The sequence below is a fragment of the Salmo salar genome, chromosome ssa10 (assembly GCF_905237065.1).
Source record: "Salmo salar chromosome ssa10, Ssal_v3.1, whole genome shotgun sequence".
NCBI classification, from domain to species: domain Eukaryota; kingdom Metazoa; phylum Chordata; class Actinopteri; order Salmoniformes; family Salmonidae; genus Salmo; species Salmo salar.
In genome coordinates, this window is record NC_059451.1 from 70332151 (window position 1) to 70348993 (window position 16843).

The 16843-nt window shown below is 42.8% G+C and overlaps 1 protein-coding gene across 2 annotated transcripts in view; it reads left to right on the plus strand.

Annotated features, from left to right (window-relative positions):
* ptpn9a (protein tyrosine phosphatase non-receptor type 9a) overlaps positions 1–14474 on the plus strand; it is a 44169-nt gene extending 29695 nt beyond the window's left edge. For both annotated transcript variants that reach the window (XM_014124057.2, XM_014124058.2), the window contains 10 exons: positions 2964–3088; positions 3667–3772; positions 3916–4026; positions 4699–5015; positions 5433–5520; positions 7925–7994; positions 9413–9491; positions 9686–9836; positions 11630–11837; positions 12174–14474. In XM_014124057.2, coding sequence (XP_013979532.1) covers positions 2964–3088; positions 3667–3772; positions 3916–4026; positions 4699–5015; positions 5433–5520; positions 7925–7994; positions 9413–9491; positions 9686–9836; positions 11630–11837; positions 12174–12364 — 1446 coding nt within the window. In that variant the 3' untranslated portion in view covers positions 12365–14474. The remainder of the gene's footprint in view (positions 1–2963; positions 3089–3666; positions 3773–3915; positions 4027–4698; positions 5016–5432; positions 5521–7924; positions 7995–9412; positions 9492–9685; positions 9837–11629; positions 11838–12173) is intronic.
* The last annotated feature ends 2369 nt before the right edge of the window (positions 14475–16843 follow it).

The window sequence follows — 16843 nt, forward strand, 5'->3', positions numbered from 1 at the left end:
TGTAGCCCACAGGCATATGGCATAGCCATATCAGGAGTATGCTATTCTGTTCTTCTAAAATAGACTACATTTTCTTCATGTTTCTTTAGACGTGTCTAAAATAAATAATGGATTTATTGTGGCGATATAGGCTATACTAAATGGATTTATTGAACTTTTTAAAATGGATGTAGATGTTCAAAATGTCTCAGTGGCTTGTCGGCTATGTGTGGAAGCCAGGACGTGTTTGTTAACAGTCAATTACCGTGAGACCAGCAGTTATTTGCTTTACAATCACCAGCTGACACAATTTCATGGCCGCTACAGCCCTAGTCATGAGATGCATGGTCCGGTGCAAATTTTCTTCACAAAACAAACGGGCTCATTCTGTTCAGGACAACTCGGTGTATAACGCAATGTTATCTTGTAACTGTACATCAAACATGGAGATCATAAATGTTGAGGCTGTACAATTCGTTGGGACATGGACTCTACAAGATGGCGGAAGTGTTCCACAAGAATGCTGGCCCATGTTGACTCATGCTTCCCACAGTTGTGAAGTTGGCTGGATGTACTTTGAGTGGTAGACCATTCTTGATACACATGGGAAACTGTTGGGAATAGAAAAACCCAGCAGCATTGCAGTTCTTGACACAAAACAGTGCACCTGGCACATACTACCATACTCTGTTCAAAGGCACTTAAATCTTTTGTCTTGTCCATTTACATAAAAATCCTTCTTTAACCTGTATCCCCCATTCATCTACACTGACTTGAAGTGGATTTAACAAGTTACTTCAATAAGGGATTATAGCTTTCACCTGGTCAGTTGATGTCATGGAAAGAGCAGGTGTCCTTAATGTAATTTACACTCGGTGTATATTACATTAGTTTTATGAGGAATTATTTATTTAATTTTTTTCACCTTTATTTAACCAGGTAGGCAAGTTGAGAACAAGTTCTCATTTACAATTGCGACCTGGCCAAGATAAAGCAAAGCAGTTCGACACATACAACAACACAGAGTTACACATGGAGTAAAACAAATTTACAGTAGAAAAATGTCTATACAATGTGAGCAAATGAGGTGAGGTAAGGGAAGTAAAGGCAAAAAAAGGCCATGGTGGCAAAGTAAATACAATATAGCAAGTAAAACACTGAAATGGTAGATTTGTAGTGGAAGAAAGTGCAAAGTAGAAATGATGGGGTGCAAAGGAGCTAAATAAATAGTGTGAGGTGCACATTTGGACTCATGGGTGTTTAGCTTGCTTGTATGACATCAATGCGGTATTATAATCCTCAACGTCTCATCTTTCAAAATACATTGAGTCCTTGTAAGTTACAGCATTTCCCTCACTCAAGCAATGAAAGAATTTGCAAAAGCTGCCAAATTAGTGGGAGGATGGGGGCAACTTCTAATCGCGCTTGGTGGTTTAAGTCAGAACGGCTGTCAGTCAAAATCCTTACAGAGCTGTGAAACAGTCCCTGAGCTCTGACGTGTTACTGTACAGCCACTAGTTTCAATTTAGGCACTTATCAGTGTGCAAATTTGACATTTTCAACCCATATACGGGTACGAGTGTAAAAGGCTGCTAGAAGTAGTAGTACTACTAGTAATAGAAATTGTATCTTGGCTTGGATGTTGAATTCAAAATGGGATTTTATAGTAATTCAAAATTGTGGATGATAATGGTAAGCTGCGTAGAGTTTCAGCAAGAATGTTGTGGGGGAGGTGTAAGATATCAGCATGTTGGTAGTCTTTAGACTGTTGGAATGGGTTAATAATAACTCAATAGTTCAAATCGAGAAGTCAGGGTCCTTCCATGTAGTTTGTCTTGGAATGGGATCAAGTGTGGTAGTGAAGGGTCCCTCCCTTTCTCCCTGCATGGAAATCTGAGTCAGTCAGCAGGGCTAGAGCTATGACAGCTGATTGTCACCGATCCCTCTTCTCTTCCCCCCCTCCCTTCCCATTGTCACGCCACTGCCAGTCTGCTGCATCAATTTGAGACAACCTCCTTCCTTACAGAAAGAACACTTCCACAACTTCAGCACTGGCCCTCTGTCTGTATCCTGTCAGGTATTTTTAGTCATAAGACTATTTTGCCCTCAAATAACAGGAGTGTCCAGGGCCTGTATTCAAGCGCCTCAGGAGTGCTGATCTAGGATCAGGTCTTCCACGTAATCTTATTATAATCTAAAATGTCAAACATCTTATTCAGCCCTCCCACTCTAAGACGCTTTATGAATGTGGGCCCTGATAAAGGGGTAAATACATTTGTCAAAATAGTCACTCGATCCGCTTTTTGGATGCTGGGGTGAGTGTAAATTGTTGTGGTTCAAACTAGACTATTCAGTTGAAATTCTGTCATTTTCAGTAGGTTGCGCAAAGTGCAAGAACAATGTATTTTCATTGATAATCCAGTAACCTGAACTTGTTTTAATTGAATGGGACCCTTGTTTTAACAATTGTTTCCTCTTAAGTGCAATGTCCCTTTCATACAAGTCACTCCTTCAGAGATGTGAGGCGGCACCCATTTTAAATCTGACTGTGAACCCAGGTGCTTCCACGTGGCCAAAGCTCTCATTGCTTCTCATGGTCATGTCTACTCTGCCACCTTGTGGTCAACCTGAACCCAGACCCCATTTTAGATACTTGGGCCTGCAAGCTGCTGCTCTGTCCCATGTATTTGATGATTGCATGTTGGATCCAGTGTGCAACTAGTCCTGTATGTACTTCTACTGTCAACTGTATGCACCTCTGTCAGAATACCACTTACAATTCCCGGTGTATTTAGATCAACAGAAAAAAATTGAAGTTAATACTAAATGAAATTTGTGATGTGCTGCTTATTCTCTTCCTTTGCTCAACTAAGGTACTGTATATTTGAATATGCAGATGTTGGCATCTGTGCCCTGCAGTGCAGCTAAGATGCACACCCTAATCGCTCCTTACTTTGACCCCTGTCTCTGTTCTGTTCTAACAGAGTGTGCGAGACCCATCAGGCGCCTCCATAGCCTTGTACACGGCCAAGCTCCACCACCCCAACAAGACAGGCAACCATGTTGTCCTGCAAGCTCTTTTCTACCTCCTGGACCAGGCTGTGGAGAGGTGAGCACAGATGTGTGTATGTATGTCATATAGCAGACACTTTTATCCAAATACATTGGTCCTGGGAATCTCACCCACTATCATGGTGTTCCAAGCGCCATGCTCTACCAACTAAGCTATGGAGGACCAGTATTAGCCTATTATCTATTCTGTTCAGTTATGTGGATGAGACTCCGGCTTAAATGACATGATCAATTTCCTTTCATAGAAAATCAAGACCATTGGGTAAAAAAAATGGACAAATTGGACCAAATGAGACATGTTGGTGTTAATTATATGCAGCTTTTAACATCTATGGCATTCATTCTAGTACATTATGCATAGCACACAGATTTATAAATCTGCTTATGTATTAAGAAGGTATTACCAACATACAGTACCAGTCAAAAGTTTGGACACTTACTCAAGGTTTTTTCTTAATTTTGTACTATTTTCTACATTGTAGAATAATAGTGAAGACATCAAAACTATGAAATACTACATGATTCCATATGTGTTAAACAAATCAAAATATATTTGAGATTCTTGAAGTAGCCACCCTTTCCCTTGATGACAGCTTTGCACACTCTTTCCTCCAGCTTTGAAACTCAAAGAAATGGCCTGGTGTTCATTTACGACATGGCGGGCTCCAACTACACCAACTTTGAGCTGGACCTCAGCAAGAAGATCCTCAACCTACTCAAGGTTAGAAAGTACTGAGCCAGCATATTGTAGTAGTGTATCAATATCTGTTCACCAGGCTAATATGTTGACAAAAAATGTATGTTTATGAAAAAGTGGCCAGGATTGCAAAACCGTTCCAAAATTGCAGCTCTGCTCTCCACCAGGGGGCGTTCCCTGCCAGGCTGAAGAAAGTGTTGATAGTGGGCGCCCCTGTCTGGTTCCGCGTGCCCTACAACCTGCTGAGCCTGCTGCTTAAGGAGAAACTCAGGGAGAGGGTGAGTGCAGTGGTATTATTCTCACTATGGGCAGAATCATATCTTCAGAAACAAGCATCAAGTCCAACTTTAACTATCAAGAAAGTGTGACAGTGACTGATGTTCTAAACCGACTTCCTAAGTATATGTGGCTAATGCAGGAATCACACAACCCTGGTGTTGCTAGCACCATGCAAGCTGTGCTGTCAGTTGCATTTAAAACAGTGTTTTTTTCAGATGCAGCATGATGGAGATATGTTCTGGCATGGTGCACTATCATAGGCTTAGCCTCACAGTGTAGAGCGAAGCATGGCCCCTGTGTCTCTAAAGACATTGCACCAGTAACCCCTTTCACTCCCTGCCCTAGTTTAGGAACATCTCCTAGTAAGGAGCAGATAAACACTCCTGGGACCTGGGGATGAGTCACATTTTTAATCTGATGTCTTGTCCCATGATGCATTGAATGGGAATGAAATCAACCTAATCCTCTATTGTACAGAATCCATTGAGAACATCCTGAAGGCTGAAACCTACAGCTTACAAATCAGGATGTCCTAAAAAGGATTCCAGACTTGTATTGACATGTGGTCCAGTTGTAATGACGTGAGTGTGTTTCGAAACGGAGCAAGGAAGTTATTTGATTGTGGTAGGTGAAGCCCTCACTCTCTCCTACATCCTTCCCCTCTCTCCCAGGTCCAGATGGTCAAAATGTCTGACCTCTGCCAGCACCTCCCACGGGACTGTCTCCCTGAGCACCTGGGGGGGCTGCTGCCCCTGGATGCCCACAGCTGGAACCAGCAGCTTCTGGCTGGGCAGAACGGCCGTGTGGACCCCGTGGATGAGCTGGTTGGCATCCCCCTGGAGGACTCGTCGGTCCACAACCCTGGGCCTGAGGCCATGCGTCTGCCTGAGCTCATGGCCCACCTGGGCAGGCTCCAGCGGTCAGGCATCCACCTGGAGTACGAGGAAATCCGCAAGGAGCAACCACCTGGGACATTCCATTGTGCCCTGTGAGTAGATGGATAGAAGCACTTATAAAAGTTTAGCTTTGGGTCAGTCTACATTTCCAGGCTTTTGAGCTGGACGGAGAGAAGCCTAGAGTTCCGGGCCCATATTCACAAAGCGTCTGAGTAGGAGCTGATCTAGGATCAATCTCTCCTGTCCGTGTAATCGTATTCTTTATGATCTAAGACAAAACTGATCATATACTAGCACTCCTAGTCTGAATCTTTGAGGCCCCTGAACCCTCACTGGGTTACAAATGAGAGGAGACTGTAGGTTTATCAATTAAACTTCCAAGGAAATAATTAAAGTGTCAAACTGTGTGGCAAAACTTTGCACCAGTCCCTTGGAGTAGGAAGTTGATGTATTGTTTTATGATATTCATAAATCACCATTGGTTGATTTTTGTCTGTCAATCTCTCCAGTACTGCATATAACCAGGAGAGGAATCGCTATGGGGATGTCCTGTGTCTTGACCAAACAAGAGTTCACCTGAAAACCAGAAGAAATGAGGTGTGTACTTCTCAAAAGTTAAATGACAACGTCATCATGCAGTTAAAGTTTACAGAATCATAACACAAGAGATATCAGTAACACTTTCTAGGAATCACCTGTGCATAGTGCATACAGTGCCTTCACTAAGTATTCATACCCCTTGACTTATTCCACATTTTGTTACATCCTGAATTCAAACTTGATAAAATATATATTTTTTAAATTCCATCTTCACACAATACCCCATAATGACAAAGTGAAAATATATTTTTTGAAATGTTTGCACATTTATTGAAAATGAAATACAGCTATCTCATTTACATAAGTATTCACACCCCTGAGCCAATTCACACCCCCACCAAGCCCCTTTGGTGGCAATTACAGATTTGAGTTGTCTTGGGTATGTCCGTATCGGCTTTGAACATCTGGATCTGGGTCGTCTCCCCTTCTTCCTGGCAGATTTTCTCAAGCTCTGTTAAGTTAGATGGGGAGTGAACAGCAATCTTCAAGTCTTTCCACAGATTTTCAATGGGATTCAAGTCTGGGCTTTGGCTAGGCCACTCAAGGACTCACATTCTTGATCTGAAGCCATTCCAACGTTGCTTTGGCTGTATGCTTGGGGTCATTGTCCTGTTGGAACATAAATCTTCTCTCTAGTCAAAGGTTGTTTGTGCTCTGAAGTGAGTTTTCATTGAGGATTTGCCTGTGTTTGGCTCCATTCATTGTTCCCTCTTTCCTTACCAGTCTCCCAGCATCCCCATAGCATGGCGCTGCCACCACCATGCTTACAGTAGGGATGGTGTTTTACGGGTGATGAGCTGTGCCTGTTTTTCTCCAGACATGGTGCTTTGCATTCAGGCCAATGTTCAGTTTATCCCATTAGACCACAGAATCTTTTGCCTTATGCTTTGAGTCATTCGTGTGATTTTTGCTAAATCCAGGTGTGCTGTCATGTCCCTGTTTCTCAGGAGTGGCTTCGGTCTGGCCACTCTTCCATAAAGCCCAGATTGGTGAAATGATGTAGAGCCTGTTCTCCTATCGCAGCCAAGAAACTGTAATTCTGTCAGTGGTCATTGAGTTCTTGGTCACCTCCCTGACCAAGGTTCTTCTTGCCCGGTTGCTCAGTTTGGTCAGACAGCCAGAGTCTGGCACAGTCTGGGTAGTGACATATTCTTTTCAATTTCCAAATGATGGAGACCACTGTGCTCTTTGAAACTTTCAACACTCTAGAAATTGTTTTATACCCTTACCCGGATATATGCCTCCATCACAATTCTATCTGAGATCTACGGACAGTTCCTTGGACTTCATTGTATATTTTCTGCTCTGAATATGCACTATCAACTGTGGAACCTTATACACTGAGTGTACAAAACATTAGGAGCACCTGCTCTTTCCATGACATGGACTGACCAGGTGAAAGCTATGATCCCTTATTGTCCCCTGTTAAATCCACTTCAATCTGTGTAGATGAAGGGAAGGAGACCAATTAAAGAAGGATTTTTAAGCCTTGAGACATGGATTGTGTATGTGTGCCATTCAGAGGGTGAATGGGTAAGACCAAAGATTTAAGTGCCTTTGAAAGGGGTATAGTAGTAGGTGCCAGGTGCACTGTTTTATGTGAAGAACTGCAACGTTGCTGGGTTTTTCCTGCTCAACAGTTTCCTGTGTGTAACAAAGGTCCACCACCCAAAGGACAGCCAGCCAACTTGACACAACTGTGGGACGCATTGGAGCCAACATGGGCCAGCATCCCTGTGGAACGCTTTCGACACCTTGTGGAGTCCATGCCCGACGTATTGAGGCTGTTCTGAGGGCACAAGGGGGTGCAACTCAATATTAGTAAGGTCTTCAGTGTATAAATCATGTCCAAACAATTGAATTGGCCACAGGTAAACTCCAATCATGTTGTAGCGCTAGCTCAAGGATGATCAAAGGGAATTGGAGTGTCATAGCAAGGGGGTGTGAATACTTATGTAAATGAGATACTTCTGTATTTCATTTTCAATAAATGTGCAAAAATGTCTAAACATGTTTTCACTTTGAGAATTATTATTTTTTTAATCAATTTTGAATTCATGCTGTAACACAACAAAATGTGGAATTAGTCAAAAGCTAGAAATACTTTCTGAAGGCATTGCCTTTCATCAAGCACAAAGTGCATTAGAAGACTTGCTGTAAGTATTCCTGTCTTTCTAAACACACCTATGCCTACTCATTACATGTGGTTCCCAGAACTTGAAATATTAATTTAAATGATTGATTAATCTTGAGCATGCTTGAGCAATCTTGAGCAAGACACAAATAACTGAGCTATATTTTCATGTTTGTATAATGTTATCTGAATTGCTACTGTACAGCTCTGTTATAAGACCCCTATTCTATCGTTCGCTGTGACAAAGTCCTGTTTTTTTCCCCACAGAGATCGGATTACATCAACGCCAGCTTCATGGACGGCTACAAACAGAAAAATGCATACATTGGTACTCAAGGTACAAAGATGGCAGTCTATGATACCTGCTAGTTTCACTATCAGATACTTTTGCACTAATACATTTTTTTCATGGGATATTTATTAATTTGTAAGAGGTTCCTTTGGTTCTCAAACTATTGATATTTTGGTAACACTAAAGTTGGCAGGTAAAATGCATTGTGGTGGATGCGTTGTAAGACTTGTCATAAGCATTTATAACTCCCTGATGATGGGGGTCAAGTGTTAGTTCACAAGGGGGGGGGTTGGGGTGCTGTGGGATTATTTAAGAAGAGGTAGGGTTTTAAGAAGATGGGCAGGGATTCTGTTGTCACCATTGTGCCAGGACAGAGAAGAGCTTGGACTGGGCTGAGCACAAGCTGCCCTCCACTAGGTGTGGGAGGGCCAAGAGACCAGAGGTGGCAGAATGGAGTGTTGGGGTGTAGGGTTTGAGCATAGCCTGACGGTAGGGAGGGGCAGTTCCTCTTGCAGCTCCGTAGGCAAGAACCATGGTTTTGTCATGGTGCAAGCTTCAAATGGAAGCCAGTGGAGTGTGCGGAAGAGCGGGTGACATGAGAGAACTTGGGAAGGTTGAACACCAGCCGGACTGCAGCGTTGTGGATAAGCTGCAGGGGTTTGAGTGGCTAGGTTTGGAGGAGAGGGAGACTGAAAAGGAAACAAGGTAGTTTGTGATCAGAGACCTGGAAGGGGGTTTCACTGAGATGAGTAGCAGCCTCTAGTCAAGCGTATTGCTTGCCTTGTGAGTGGGAGGGGACTGGGAAAGAGGGAGGTCAAAAGGAGGGGACAGAGTGAGTTGGAAACAAAGTAATCAAAGGCAGACGTCGGAAGGTTGAAGTTGCCAGAGAGGGAGGAAGGAGAATCTCCACTTAGGAGAAATGAGTAGCCCTGTGCCATGACCGCGATCAGCCCAGAACTCACTCTCTCGGACTACGAGAGAGAACATAGTCAGATGAAAAGAGAGCAGCATGTCTCCGTCAGGGCCAAAAAGTCAAGGGACTGAAGGGCAGCATTGGCTGAGATGAACTCGGCGTTCTTGATCGGCAGTTCCAAACGCTGCCATAAGCTTTTTTTTTTCGGTGATTACTTGCGAGCGGGACACAGTCAAACGGTATAAATGTATGTCATTATCATTTCTACACAGTTTTCATTTGGTTTTTGTCCTTTTTAAAGTATATATTGAGTTCAGGAATTGGCGTAAGCAGCATGAGTCTATAGCCCCATCCTGCCTGGTGTCACGGTATAGGCTGGTGTTGTAATGATGTGGGGAATGTTGTCTTGGCACATGTTTGGTCCCTTAATGCCAATTGAGCAACGTTTCTATCTCCCTAAGGATTTAGGCCGTATGCTTGACACCCCTGCTTTATGATGTCTTTATTAAAAGTAGTTAATTCCCTTCATTCTACCCTCTGCTGTCCATAGGACCACTGGAGAAAACCTATGGGGATTTCTGGAGGATGGTCTGGGAGCAAAACGTGCTAGTCATTGTCATGACAACAAGGTAGTTCATCTTCTTACATATTTGTTTTACCCAGTGGGCATGATGTAGAGAATTGTTGTTAAATGAGTCGTTGACAGTCGGAAATTACTGTTGTGAACCAGACCCAAATACTGTAGGTTAAAATGGGGCACTTCCTAGAGGTTCTAGAAAGATCGTCAATACCTTCATGGAGATAATGGATCTGTGTATTGCAGGGCGGACGAGGGAGGTCGGAAGAAGTGTGGTCAGTACTGGCCTCTGGAGGAAGGCGGCCAGGAGGTGTACAGTCACATGGCTGTGGTCAACCAGAGGGTGGACAATCACTCCCACTACAACCAGACCACTCTGGAGCTGCACAACATGGAGGTACAGTAGCAAGCTACAGGTCTCAAGTGACCTCTGAGATTATCTAGCTATAGCACACACTACTATCTCTTAGACTGTTGGCTAATATCAAAACTTCCATCGAGTTTGAACGATTGCAAAACATTGGTGGTTGTTCACCCACTTTGAAGCTACAGTGAGGGGGGGAAAGTATTTGATCCCCTGCTGATTTTGTACGTTTGCCCACTGACAAAGAAATGATCAGTCTATAATTGTAATGGTAGGTTTATTTGAACATTGAGAGACAGAATAACAACAAAAGTCCAGAAAAATGCATGTCAAAAATGTTATAAATTGATTTGCATTTTAATGAGGGAAATAAGTATTTGACCCCTCTGCAAAACATGATTTAGTACTTGGTGGCAAAACCCTTGTTGGCAATCACAGAGGTCAGATGTTTCTTGTAGTTGGCCACCAGGTTTGCAAACATCTCAGGAGGGATTTTGTCCCACTCCTCTTTGCAGATCTTCGCCAAGTCATTAAGGTTTCGAGGCTGACGTTTGGCAACTCGAACATTCAGCTCCCTCCACCGATTTTCTATGGGATTAAGGTCTGGAGACTGGCTAGGCCACTCCAGGACCTTAATGTGCTTCTTCTTGAGCCACTCCTTTGTTGCCTTGGCCGTGTGTTTTGGGTCATTGTCATGCTGGAATACCCATCCACGACCCATTTTCAATGCCCTGGCTGAGGGAAGGAGGTTCTCACCCAAGATTTGACGGTACATGGCCCCGTCCATCGTCCCTTTGATGCGGTGAAGTTGTCCTGTCCCCTTAGCAGAAAAACACCCCCAAAGCATAATGTTTCCACCTCCATGTTTGACGGTGGGGATGGTGTTCTTGGAGTCATAGGCAGCATTCCTCCTCCTCCAAACACGGCGAGTTGAGTTGATGCCAAAGAGCTCCATTTTGGTCTCATCTGACCACAACACTTTCACCCAGTTGTCCTCTGAATCATTCAGATGTTTATTGGCAAACTTCAGACGGGCATGTATATGTGCTTTCTTGTGCAGGGGGACCTTGCAGGCGCTGCAGGATTTCAGTCCTTCACGGCGTAGTGTGTTACCAATTGTTTTCTTGGTGACTATGGTCCCAGCTGCCTTGAGATCATTGACAAGATCCTCCCGTGTAGTTCTGGGCTGATTCCTCACCGTTCTCATGATCATTGCAACTCCACGAGGTGAGATCTTGCATGGAGCCCCAGGACGAGGGAGATTGCCAGTTCTTTTGTGTTTCTTCCATTTGCGAATAATCGCGCCAACTGTTGTCACCTTCCCACCAAGCTGCTTGGCGATGGTCTTGTAGCCCATTTCAGCCTTGTGTAGGTCTACAATCTTGTCCCTGACATCCTTGGAGAGCTCTTTGGTCTTGGACATGGTGGAGAGTTTGGAATCTGATTGATTGATTGCTTCTGTGGACAGGTGTCTTTTTATACAGGTAACAAGCTGAGATTAGGAGCACTCCCTTTAGGAGCACACAATTAATCTCAGCTCGTTACCTGTATAAAAGACACCTGGGAGCCAGAAATCTTTCTGATTGAGAGGGGGTCAAATACTTATTTCCCTCATTAAAATGCAAATCAATTTGCAAAATTTTTTACATGCGTTTTTCTGGATTTTGTTGTTATTCTGTCTCTCACTGTTCAAATAAACCTACCATTAAAATTATAGACTGATCATTTATTTGTCAGTGGGCAAACTTACAAAATCAGCAGGGGATCAAATAAATATTTCCCTCACTACATCTCATGGGCTGTGTGTGTGTGTGTCTGTCTACCAGAATTGTGAGCAGAGGCAGGTGACCCACTTCCAGTACCTGAGCTGGCCCGACTACGGCGTCCCCACCTCGGCTGTGACGCTCATTGACTTTCTGGGGGCCGTCAAGAGGCAGCAGAGGCGGTCAGTGAAGGCCATGGGGCCTCAGTGGACGGGCCACCCCTTGGGACCCCCCATGGTGGTTCACTGCAGTGCTGGCATCGGCAGAACAGGTGAATTATTACTGTGACGACCACATTATTGTGACGACCACCACTCCTTGAGTCTGACACGCATAGACTCATTCTAGTCCTTCAGTCCCAAATAGACACATCTTTCCTGCCAAAAATAAGCCCTGTGGTAAGATCGGTGTAAAGCACAGAATGACTTAGAATCTCTATGGACAGTCATAGGTGTCACCTCCATTTCTCTAATAGGGATTCTATTTCTAAGGCCATCACCTTGGCTATAATGTATGAAGGCCATAGTGAACTAATGTTATTCCTGCATTTTCCCCACAACATATTTGTTGATAATGATGTCTCCTGCCTTCCCTCTCCTCTCCCCAGGTACCTTCTGTGCCCTGGACATCTGTCTGTCCCAGCTGCAGGATGTGGGGACGCTCAACGTGTGTCAGACGGTGCGGCGGATGAGAACGCAGAGGGCCTTCACCATCCAGACCCCAGACCAGTACTACTTCTGCCACAATGCCATCCTGGAGCACGCTCAAAGACAGGGCCTGCTCTCAGCCAATCAGTGATGCCTGGTGGTCGCCTTGTAGTTCTCATAGCCAGTCTGTGATGCCCTGGGTGTTGTCGTAGCCTATCAGTGACCCTTCTCGCAGCCAATCTGTGAATCCAGGGGACACTTTGTAGCCAATCAGCATGCCCACTTCTAGCAAATGCCATCACTTCTTCCCTTTTTAAGAGGCCTTTAAGACCAACTCATTCCTCCTTCTGACTCTGCCACTTCTGACAGAGCCACAGTTGTGATGAAAAATGTTAGATAGTAAGACATAATAACATACAAGACACAGCAACCTGGCAACAAATGTTGTCAGTTTTGTGTCTGAGGAAGGTTTTGAATCATTATGTGGCCGTTATCTGTGTCTATACGAGTCTGTCGTTTAGTGTTGTGACATACTGCACACATCATTCGCTTTGGTGTCTTGTGTGATCCAGATACTTAGCAGTAACCGATGACATGAACTTTGCGTTCAACATCCTTTTTAAGAACCTACCACATCTGTGACCAGTTCAGTGACCTTTGAGAAGGCCTTTTCTCTTGCTCTCTCCCTCTCTCCATCCTCTACCTGTGAAAGCAAAGAAGAATGGTATTGGAGAAGAAAGTAATAATAATAGTTTTTTTTCATGGTCTTTTGCCTCTTGGTATTGTCGTTGTGACCTTGGCATACAAGCGTTGAATCCCTCCTGGGACGACCCCCCCCCAACTTCTCCTGGGCCATTGAATCGAATGGCTACATGTAAAAGTTGCCCCTGAGATGCATGCGGACTTCTCATCTTACCCTACCCCCAATCCAAGCCTCAACCATTGAGAGTTAAAATGCATAGATGACCTTAAGTTCAACTTAAAGTAATACTACACATATTAATGTTTTTGTGAGCAGCTGATAAAGTTGCTATCTCGATGCATTTCCTGCAGATCGAATAATTAAGAGCTGGCCTCCTGACAACACATGAACCATCTGCCTTCATTTTGTTATTGTAAGTCATTCACATTGGCTGTTCAAACGTTCCTTGTGAAAATCTTGTAGTGATCGTGACATTAAATGTTTGGTCGCCGCTGCTTTCACTCAGTAGTTGTTCCGTTTGCTTCAGTTGTGTCATGTACGTCTGAGCCGCCTATGCTGCAATGGACCTAGTGTAGGAAGGCCATAACCCTGCTTCCGCTTTAAGACACCAGTCTTAGACCTCACCTCAGTAAAGTGCAATAGACTTTTATACACAGCCATGTTGAAGCACTTTGTGCTTTTAGAGATTACAGTTCTTGTGTTGGTAAAGTGCATTTAAGGTGAAATTACAATTATAGGAGATTGTATACATGTGATATACAGTGCCTTCAGAAAGTATTCACACTTACTTACTTATTCCACATTTTGTTACAGCCTGAATTAAATATGTTTTTTCTCTCACCCATCTACACACAATACCTCATAATGACAAAGTGAAAACATGTTTATTTTATTTTTTTACATTTATTGAAAATTAAAATCAGAAATCTAATTTTACATGAGTATTCACACCACTGAGTCAATACTTTGTAGAAGCATCTTTGGTGGTGATTACAGCTGTATGTTTTTTTGGGGGGGGTAAGCCTAAGAGCTTTGCACACCTGGATTTTACAATCTTGGTAAGGAACTCCAGTGTAGATGTTTTAGGTAATTGTCCTGCTGAAAGGTGAATTTGTCTACCAGTGTCTGTTGGAAAGCAGAGTGAACCAGGTTTTTCTCTAGGATTTTTCATCTGCTTATTCTTATTGTTTATTTTTGGCTTAAACTTCCTTGCCAATGACAAGCATACCCATAACATGATGCAGCCACCACCATGATTGAAAATATGAAGTGGTACTCATTGATGTGTTGGATTTGCCCCAAACACAAAGTTTTGTATTCAGGAAAAAAGTAAATTTCTTTGCCACATTACTTTAAGTGCCTTGTTGCAAACAAGGTGCATGTTTTGGAATTTGCGTGTCCTGTACGGGCTTCCTTTTCACTGTCATTTAGATTAGTATTGGGAAAGGGGATACCTAGTCAGTTGTTCAACTGAAATGTGTCTTCATTGTGGAGTAACTACAATGTTGTTCCATCCTCCGTTCTTATATTACAACCATTAAATTCTGTTTTAAAACCACCTTTGGCCTCATGGTCAAATCCCTGAGCATTTTCCTTCCTCTCCAGCAATTTAATTAGGAAGGACGCCTGTATCTTTGATTGGGTGTCTTGATGCACCATCCAAAGCCTAATTAATAACTTCACCATGCTCAGAAGGATATTCAGTGTCTGCTTTTTACATGTTTTACACATCTACCAATCAGTGCCCTTTGCAAAACATTGAAAAACCTGCCTGGTCTTTGTGCTTGAAATTCACTACTCAATTGAAGGACCTTACACTTTATTATCTGTATGTATGGGGTACTCATTCAAAACTAATGTTAACCACTATTGAACATGGAATGATTCCATGCAACTTATGCGATTTGTAGCACATTTTTACTTCTGAACTTATTTAGGCTTGCCACAACAAAGGGGTTAAATACTTATTGACTCAAGACATTTCAGCTTTACATGTTTTAATTTCTAAATGTTTTCACAACCCAAATCCCACTGACATTTGTGTGTAGATCAGTGACACAAATCTTAATTTAATCCATTTTTTTTTTTTTAGGCTGTAATAACAAAATGTGGAAAAAGTAAAGGGGTGTGAACTCTCTGAAGGCACTGGGTACAATATAACTTGATTACTGTTGATTGAACTTTTGACCTTCAGAAAGTATTCAGACCCCTTAACTGTTTCCACATTTTGTTACAGCTTTATTCTGAAATGTATAAAAACTAAATTAAATCCTCAATCTACACACAATACCCCATTATGACAAAGCAAAAACAGGATTTTTAGACCACTTTTACAAATGTATAAAAAAATATATACCTTATTTACATAAGTATTCAAATACTTTGCTTTGCGACTTGAAATTGAGCTCAGGTGCATCATATTTCCATTGATCATCCTTGATGTTTCTACAACTTGGTTGGACATGATTTGGAAAGGCGCACACACTTGTCTAAGGTCCCACAGTTGACAGTGCATGTCAGAGCAAAAACCAAGTCATGAGGTCAAAGGAATTGTCCGTAGAGCTCTGAGACAGGATTGTGTCGAGGCACAGATCTAGGGAAGGGTACCAAAACATTTCTGCAGCATTGAAGTTCCCCAAGAACACAGTGGCCTCATCATTCTTAAATGGAAGAAGTTTGGAACCACGAAGACTCTTCCTAGAGCTGGCCGCATAGCCAAACTGAGCAATCCAGGGAGAAGGGCCTTGGTCAAGAACCTTATGGTCACTGACAAGAGCTCCAGTGTTCTTCTGTGGAGATGGGAGAACATTCCATCTCTGCAGAACTCTACCAAGCAGGCCTCTATGGTAGTGGGCAGATGAAAGCCACTCCTCAGTAAAAGGAGACTAGTCAGGATCAAGGGAAAGATGAATGGAGCAAAGTACAGAAGATCCTTGATGAAAACCTGTTCGGGACCTCAGACTGGGGCTAAGGTTTACCTTCCAACAGGACAAAGACCCCAAGACAATGCAGGAGTGGCTTCGGGACACAATGTCCTTGAGTGGCCTAGAATGAGCCTGGACTTGACCTGATCGAAAATCTCTGGAGAGACCTGGAAATAGCTGTGCAGCGACACGCCTCATCCAACCTGACAGAGCTTGAGAGGATCTGCAGAAAATAATGGGAGAAACTCCCCAAATACAGGTGTGTCATACCCAAGAAGACTCTGCTGTAATTGCTGCCAATGGTGCTTTAACAAAGTATTGAGTAAAGGGTCTGAAAACTGAAGTAAATGTGATTTCACTTTGATAAATTAGCAAAAATGGCTAAACCTGTTTTTGCTTTGTCACTGTGGTGTATGGTGTTTAGATTTGGGGGGGGGGGTGATTTAATCAAATTTAGAATAAGGCTGTAACATAACAATGTGGAAAAAGTGAAGGGGTCTGAATACTTTCCGAATATAATCCATCTGTACCTGACATCTTGTCATGATTAGACGTAGAATATTACCGTTCCCATTGCTGTACAGTGCCTGTGCATCATTACATGATATCTTATAGTTGGATGAAATGTGTTCTTTGCAACTGAATTCATATTGAATTTGCTTGAAGTGGAGCCTCATTTTAGTCCGCCATCCTCGTGCACTCTTAATTATTTTAGATTTATTACTTTCAATGACGGTCACAAAGTGTGACCAATATTATTTTTCTATTGTATTCAACTTTTTCTTACAAGTATTCAGACTTTAAAAGTATCTACTTTAAATTATATTCTCAGTTGTAACATTACTTGTTATTAGTATGATTGAGGACAACTGAATCAAACTATGCTGTATGAAAAGCCAACATTTGTCTACACGTGCATTTGAAATGGTTCTGTCTTATTACCCAATTTTTTAATTTTTTTGTCAAGTATTATATTTTCCAATCGAAGGAGATTGGGATATGT